Below are 8,895 nucleotides of genomic sequence, written 5' to 3'. Positions count from 1 at the left end.
AAATAATTCAGATATGTCAAGATACTGTTAAAAGGCCACACCTAATGCAAAGGCACTAAGAACAAATACTGTATCAGTCATGACCAGTATCTTACAGCTAGCAAAACAATGTTGATATGTGAAGTGTTATTTTAATATTACATTTAATTATTACAAATTTTAATAATTTTTAAATATTTTTTTCCATATTTGGATATGGCTATGATGGACAATTAATTCATTAATGAAATATATTTATCTCAAACTAAATGTGCATGTGCACATTGCAATACTTAAAGGCATAGTTCACCCAAAAATGAAAATTCTGTCATTAATTACTTACCCTCATGTCGTTTCACACCCGTAAGGCCTTCGTTCATCTTCGGAACACAAATTAAGATATTTTTAATAAAATTCAAAGGTTCAGTGAGGCCTCCATTGCCAGCAAGATCATTTCCTTTTTCAGTGCACAGAAAGCTACTAAAAACATATTTAAAACAGTTCATGTGACTACAGTGGTTCAACCTTTATGTTATGAAGCGACGAGAATACTTTTTGTGCAACAAAAAAAAAAAAGAAAGTGACTTTATTCAACGATATCTAGTGATGGGCGATTTCAAAACACTGCTTCATCAAGCTTCGAAGCTTTATACATTTTTTGTTTCAAATCAGTGGTTCGCCGCACGTATCAAACTGCCAAAATCATGTGAACTATTGAAATTTCGAAACACTTATGACAAACGAAGCCTTGTTTACTAAAATCACATGATTTTGGCGCTCGAAACAAAAGATTCGTAAAGCTTTGAAGCTTCATGAAGCAGTGTTTTGAAATCGCCCATCATAGATATTGTTGAATAAAGTCATTATTTTGTTTTTTCTTTGGCACGCAAAAATATTCTCATCGCTTTATAATATTAAGGTTGAACCACTGTACTCACATGAACTGTTTTAAATATGTTTTTAGTACCTTTCTGAGCATTGAAAAGGGAAATGATCTCGCTGGCAATGGAGGCCTCACTGAGCCTTTGGATTTCATCAAAAAAATTCTTAATTTGTGTTTCTAAGATGAACGAAGGTCTTACGGGTGTGGAACGACATGAGGGTGAGTACTTAATGACTGAATTTTAATTTTTAGATGAACTAACCCTTTAATAAAACATAAAAGTTGTTAGCTTTGGTTAGCGTTGTTTACATGGAGCAATTTACCAAAACACAAGTGTCTTACTGTCACTTAAATAGATTTACACATCACTTGTGTAACAAATGTTAAACCAAAAACAATGTTTACACGTATGTTCATGTGGACAAAAAAAGTTTCGTGGACTGACTCATAAATGCCCAATCGGGGTTCAAGGGCAGCTCTGGCATCCAGGCTAAAATTTCACACATCCGCACCTGTTGTCGCTCCCAATGCGCCTCCAAGCAGAGATGGGCCTACTGTATTGATTGTTGTCTTTTGTTAAATCTGCATTGAGAAGCTACAGAGGTTAATCAGTTCGTGTTAAACTTCTACAATAGTTTAAAGAGTCGTGTTTGTGAGCAAACAGCGGTGAGGTCATTGTTTAAGCTATTAAACATTAGGTTGAACAGGCAGTTTAGGTTTGTGGTTTCTCTCTGCAGCGGGGTGGTGTCTATACGGCTGCTCACCACACTGCCATGAGAGGACAGATTCATCTCCTCAGCCATTACCGCGTCTCTGATTGACTGAGAGATGTCCGTGGAGGTAGAAGAGGAACGAAAGTCGGACCCAAAAGGGAGATGCGCAAGACTGATTTGGCGTTTATTTCCTCACGTTTTCCTCATTGTCTCACTCATTTTATATGCGGTTTTAGGAGCGCAGATCTTTCAACAGATTGAGAAAAGGACTAACAATGAGTCGGAACGGATTCGTGCAGCGGTGCAAAAAGTGGTGGAGACAGTTCAGAATCATACAGGTCTTACCTTAAGCTTATATAAATTATATATTTTTAAAAAAATATTATAGCCTATATACGTAGGCTGTAGTTTTACTGTGCATTTTGATGATATACGATATTATAAAATGTGAATAAAATACACTTGTAATGTAAATGTTTAAATACTACTTTTTAAAATAAGTTTTTTTTTTAATAAGCTATTTTTTCCGCTCCATTTCATTTTATGAATTAGATACCTCAAAACAGGAAGAGTTACATGGGAAAATAAAAAATATTTTGAATGAATTTCAAAAGGAGCAGAACTGGACCTTCTCTGGTTCCCTTTTCTTCTGCTGTACGGTGTTCACTACTGTAGGTGAGTAGTTATTTTTCTGGGACTTCACAAAGTTTGTAAAGTTTTAGGTTTTGTCGGGTTTTAACTTGAACCAAGATATTTTAAGTCTGAATGTAGTTTGTCTAAAATTGTTGTTGCATTTAATGCACCATTGAGTTTGTTATTTGCCTGAGAAGCTCTGACCTTTGACTGTATAGTTTCTTCTCAGCACACACAACTGCACTGTTGCCCACAGTAACCAGCCTAACCATGATAAGACACAAAACAGATGTCGCCAGGAAAGAAAATGGTTATTTCCTAAATGAATTATTTGCAGAATAACAGCAGAATATGGGAACATTTGAAATTCATAAATTATTTGTTTATATTGATTTTTTACAACGTGTTAATGATTGTGCTTTACTTTTTACTCTGTGCTCTTTTCATCAAGAAATGTGTTTCCATATCCATTAAAAATCAGTGAGTGTAAAATGTACACTGTAAGATGGATGAGACCCCTAATGATGGAGGAGATATAGATAAAGATATTTTTTTGTGTGCTGCAGTGTTCATGGAATGGACAAAAACCGTAAAGGGATGTAGATCATATATTAAGTTTTTGTATGATTAGGTTATTTATGGTCGTCTCCCATTATGCACTTAGACTGCCAGGCAAGTATATATTGAAATACATGATCAATATCTCACAATCCCATTGCTGATTGAATTTTAAACACAATTATTGATATTGATATTATTATTGATATTATTTTAGCTTAAAACATATTGTGACCTTAAATGAAAAACACAATTTTCAAGACACCGTCTGTGTATAATTGCTTGAATTATTTCCAATAAACCATTAATGGGCCTCTCATCATGATTTACTATACAGAATCACATGGAAACCGCACATCTTTTATCTATCAGAGGCACATTTTTGTTGTTTAACATTTATGCTTGTGAAAGAAATCTCTTCCTCTCAACCCTATTTGTAAATCACATCTAACCACAGCTTAGATATTAATTGAATGTAAACTTCCATCTTTCCGGACATTTGAAAGAAAATCATTATGTAAAAGTGCCAAACATAGCAGTCTGTTGCTGTGGATGTCCATTATGTGAAGGGCGTATCTTTGGTTATCTCAGCTAATCTTAATGAATATTGGTTATTAAGGAAGCTGAGGCTGATGATAAGTTCAGATGGGTTCATTTCTCTTTCTCTCTTTCTGTTTCTTACTCTTCTTGTACATCAGCAGCTCTGACACTTGTTCTGATGAAAAAGGGGTAGGTGATGATGTCAACTGGAACAATAAGACCTATTTGTCCTCTAACAAAACGATTACAGATGCCTTTTCAGGTTGAACACCTTAATATTTTCAATTGCTTTGAATTGTTTAAATATTTGGCTTCGATACTTGGACAAAAAGGGACAGCAAAACAGAATTTTGGAAAGAATTTCTAAATGTCTAGTGTAATTGTGGCAGAGTTGCACACACTGTTTGTCTCTGCTTTGAAGAGGGAATTTAACTTAATGCAGAACGGGGAACTTAAACAACAATAGTTTGCATTTTTTTCCTAGAAAAATACTTGATAAAATAAAATATAGCAACCATGTGACATCCTGAAAATAACTAATTAAAATCTTAATTAATTTATTGCCTTGTATTATGAGAACATCTAGGTTACTAGTGTAACCCCCATTCCCTGAAGGAGGGAACGGAGACGTTAACGTCAGTGACTGACAAATTGGAATTGGGATCTCGTCTGAGTGCTCCAATCACCTTCAAGTGGTAAGAGAACAAACCAATGCACATGCGAGGTGAGATTTGCATCATGAGCCACTCCCCTGCTTCCGGGTATATAAGGCAGCATGCAGATACTCACATTAAATAATTTCCCCCATTATAGGACAAAAAAGACTTATGTCTAAACCACAACATATGGGCATCTAGTCTAGTGCAGGGGCTGACCAACCGGGCATACACACAAGTACTAGACCTGGCGTCAGATGCCTCCACCTGCATCTGACTGCCAAGGATGCTGGAGGAACTCACCAGGGTTCACCAGCCAGGGAACACACCTGAAAAGCAGAATAGGTGCTTGTGCCCATCCTCAGAGGGGAATGGTGTAGCAAGCGAGACACCGAGCTATTCTTCCCGCATATTACCTGTTTGTACACAACACACGGGAAGACACTGGCTCCACTCGGAGAGTGTAGAATCTCGTGAATGTGTTAGGTGTTGCCCACACTCAAAAAAATTATATGTTGGATTTGCTTAACTTTTTTATGTCAACATGTTCCACGTAACTGGATTATGTTGCATTTAATTAACATTGTTTATTTCACTAAACTTAAGTTTATTACATAAGGTAAATTCAAAGCCATTTATTTGAGTCAGGTTAACATTCTTAATGTTGTCCAAAACTATTAAGTTTAATTATCCTAAAATTAATATCAAACAAAAATTAAAACAAGTAATCCAATTTAATTGATTATTTAGTGAACGCATTCAAGAACAATTTTTGCAATCTTTGCAAATATCTAACAAGAAAACCTTACAAAATCTTTACTCTGCAAAGATTTTTATTGTTAGGCGTTAGCCAGAAGTTGCTTTTGTTATGTCCATGGCATGCCCAAAGTAGTTTATTATTAAAACAACTTTAATTGTTGTTAGCAGGTCCTCACCCCAAGCATATGCTCTACACTTCACCACGATGGTAACCTCCAAAAACATTATACCAGAAACTCTTTTAAATATAAACATAAAAGAACAGAAAGAACATTAACAAGTCTCCCAATTTTTTCATCTTGATGAATAATTTTTTTGAATGCAGCCCACAGCTCTACAAGTGTCTGCCAGAGAGGCGCCATGTGCCAGTGCCCAAGAGGAAGCAACACTTCATGTTGAGTGAGCTCTCACTCCAAGTGGGCACAGCTCGTCCCAGCATTGGTACTCCAAGATGATGGGATCCATCCAGTTGGCCAACCTCTGTTTGGAGACAGCCTTACCCTTCTGCTGGCCTCCATAGCAGACAAAGAGGTGTTCTGAGGTTCTAAATCTCTGCGTGCGGTCCACGTACAAACGCAGGGCGCGAACAGGACACAGCAACGCAAGGGCCAGGTCTGCCGCCTCCGAGGACAGCGCTTGCAAGTTCACCACCTGATCCCTGAAAGGAGTGGTGGGAACTTTGGGTACGTATCCAGGCTGGGGTTTCAGGATTACGTGAAAGTCAGCACAGCACTGCCAGGGCATCTATGGGAGTCTTCCCCATAGGAAGGACACCAAACAATAAAGAGGTTCCACTTCAAATCATAAAGGCACCTTGTAGAGGGGGCTCTTGCTGAAGTGATCTTCACAAACCCTTTGGCCGCCCCACCATCGAGGGCAGTGAAAGCGGAGGAGGCAGTGGAGCGGCTTTGGGCAGAAAAAGGTGCCTTCCACGACTTTTTGACCTCCTCATGCACTTCGGGGAAGAAAGGGACTGGAGTATGACGCTGCTGTTAAGGTTCGGGACACGGTTCTACTCGAGCTTGACATTTGGGAAAAAATGGCAGTCAGATCTGGATCAGACTCGAACAACGCTGCTCTCCTTGAATCCAGCCGAATCCTCAAGCCCGCCCTCCAATGCAGTGATGGACATTCGGTCCTCTGCAGGAACCCCGACTGAGATGCTGGGTCCTCCCTGAGAAGAACCAGCAATCCCAACTGGAAGCTCCACAGCCTATGATGGGAAAAAGGAGTTTGAGGACGGCAGGGACTCACTCTGCGAACGAGCTCCCACTGTGATCCTCAGGTCACCCTGTGTATTCACCAAAGTGGCCCTCTGCTGTGCAGAAGTACCAGATACCAGATCTACAAACATTACCTCAGCATGCTTACAGCCCAGACATGTGAGGCTGTCAGACAGGGCCAGGAAACGACCACATCCAGAAACACACGGGTGGAATGACATCTTTAAAAAGATGCTTCTTGTTCTGATACACAGGAACGATGATTGAAGAGCAGAGAAACAAACGTCTGCTCAGCTCTGAAGCGAAAGCTTAATGTGAGTATCTGCATGATGCCTTATGTACCCGGAAGTAGGGGAGCGGCTCGCGATGCAAATCTCACTCGCCAATGTGCATTGGCTTGTTCTGTTACCACTTAAAGGTGATTGGGGCTCTCAGGCGAGATCCCAATTCCAATTCGTTAACGTCGAACTTGACTGACTGATAGGGAACCTCTTTTTAGGGCATCACATTATTTAAAGGGTTAGTTCACCCCAAAATGAAAATTCTGTCATTAATTACTCACCCTCATGTCGTTCCAAATCCGTAAGACGTCATCTTGGCAACACAAATGAAGATAGTTTTGATAACAGAATGCTGTCAGATTTCCTTCCATAGACTGCCTTCGCAACTGAAACTTTCAAAAAGTTCATAAAGACATCGTAAAACTAATCCATATGAACCATCGCTTCATATGATGAACAGATTTTAACTCACATATAAACCTTGATCAACTTAAATGTTGCACAAGAACAAACCTCTTTCGGAAGCTCAAACATGCTGCATAATCAATGAGGTTCATTCTCGTGTGTTATACAGTACGTTTGAGCTTCCGGAAAAGGGTTTGTTAAGCCTAAATTAAATCTGTTTATCATAAAAAGTGATCGTCTCTTCATAAAATTTGGACTAAACCGCTCAATTCATATGGATTAGTTTTATGATCTCTTTATGAACTTTTTGAAGCGTCAAAGTTTCAGTTGCGAAGGCAGTCTATGGAAGGAAATCTGACAGCATTCTGTTATCAAAAATATCTTCATTTGTTTTCCGAAGATGAAGGAAAGTCTTACAGGTTTGGAATGACATGAAGGTGAGTAAATGATGACAGAATTTTCATTTCTACCTTTAAAGTAGTAGTAGTAGTGATAACAACAATGTAATTAAGAATATAATAATAACAGTAATAATAATAGTACTTACTAATTAAAATGAAATAATTTAACAAAAAATTAAAATTAACTAATTTATTGCCTTATATTATGAGAACCTCTTTTTAGTCCATCACATTATTTTAAAAAGTGAATAATAATAATAATAATACATAATTACCAATTAAAATTTAAAAAGTAAATTAATAATAATAATAATTATTATTATTATTATTTATAATAATGTACATAATAATTATTATCAATAATTATAATAATAATAATGTAATTCAAATTTTAACAATAATAATAATACTTATCATTATTATTATTATTATTATTATTAGTGTTGTTGACTTGTATATAAAGAGCTGTTCCTTTGCTGCATTACTCATGTACTGATAAAAACCTTCAGCAGGTGGCAGTACTGAAATTACTGAAATTACTAATGAGTGAAATTATGAAAGAAAAATAATTTCTAACTCTCAGTTCTGCTCTTGTATAACAGGCTTTGGACACATGTATCCAGTGACCCGTGAAGGGAAGGTGGCTTGTATCCTGTATGCGATGGTGGGCATCCCTCTCATGCTGCTGGTCATCACAGATGTGGGCGATATCTTAGCTGTTCTCCTCTCTGAAGCGTACACTCGTCTCAGTCTGTTCTTCAGGCGATGTATGGTACATCGTTCATGGAGCCTTGAAAAACACGAAAAGGCGTCACCTCTCCAACAAGTGCGAGGCGCTGATACTGACAGCACTTATACATTCAACCAGGATGTTGTGGTGCACAAGACAGTGAACATTCAGCAGGTGATAAGAGCCCAGTCTTCCTTCAGACGTACATCCTTACAGCTTCGTAACAACAAGGAGATATTTGACCGCATTATTATTAAGGAGAGCTTCAGGCTCAAGAACACTTTGACAAAATCCTTCTCATGCCCAGACCTTGACCGTATGCCTTCTCCAGAGAACGGCTCCAAGTTATTCACCGGCATCGGAGAGAAGATGGATCACTTTAACGTCCCTCTGCTGGTCATCTTGCTGGTGGTGTTTGCATACATGGTGGTCTGCAGTCAAATTTTGAAACGCTGGGAGAGTGAGATGAACCACTTTGATGCCTTTTATTTTACCTTCATCACCTTGACCACCATTGGCTTTGGTGACATTGTGCCTAAACACCCAAATTACTTCATGGTTACCTTTTTGTTCATTATCATGGGCATGGCCATTATGAGTATGGCCTTCAAACTTGGCCAATCGCAAATTGTTAGCTGTTACAGGCAGTGCATGACTTGTCTTAGCATGGGCAAGGTAGGAATACACAAAGACCTAGAGGGTAACTGAAGGCAATGGGTTTTTGTGGCTTTGCTAATGGCACATGAAATTACTACAGGAAAGCATGACCACTTTCAGTACAAGATGGTAATTTGTTTTAATATCTATATCACTGTCTGCCAGTTTGATAAAGTGGGTTGAAGGGGAATGGACCACAGTCCTGCCACAGTATAAAACTGCGATAAACAAGTATAGAAGAAACAGTGAAGTATGCACTCCTGTTAGCTATCTGAGCCAAAAGATGAGACTGGCCTCTGTGACTGTATTATTATATGCTTGTATTATTAGGAAAATTGCATGAGACTTTGTTTATTTTTTGTTTAGATATGTAGCTTATCAGAAATAGCAATCCATTTATTCCTGACATTTATTCATGTTCATGCAAGATGTATGTACTGTATTCATGTATGGGTATTCATAATATATCTGACAAAA

The 8,895-nt window shown here is 38.1% G+C and overlaps 1 protein-coding gene across 1 annotated transcript; it reads left to right on the top strand.

Annotated features, from left to right (window-relative positions):
- Window positions 1–1,149: 1,149 nt before the first annotated feature.
- kcnk18 (potassium channel, subfamily K, member 18) lies at window positions 1,150–8,799 on the top strand. Its single transcript, XM_051869261.1, has 3 exons — window positions 1,150–1,913; window positions 2,128–2,250; window positions 7,634–8,799. The coding sequence occupies exons 1-3, from the start codon at window positions 1,691–1,693 to the stop codon at window positions 8,467–8,469; spliced, it is 1,182 nt and encodes a 393-aa protein (XP_051725221.1). The 5' UTR covers window positions 1,150–1,690; the 3' UTR covers window positions 8,470–8,799.
- Window positions 8,800–8,895: the final 96 nt, after the last annotated feature.

This window comes from Ctenopharyngodon idella, chromosome 17 (assembly GCF_019924925.1).
Source record: "Ctenopharyngodon idella isolate HZGC_01 chromosome 17, HZGC01, whole genome shotgun sequence".
Classification (NCBI taxonomy): domain Eukaryota; kingdom Metazoa; phylum Chordata; class Actinopteri; order Cypriniformes; family Xenocyprididae; genus Ctenopharyngodon; species Ctenopharyngodon idella.
This window is presented reverse-complemented; position numbering and strand designations above follow the sequence as displayed.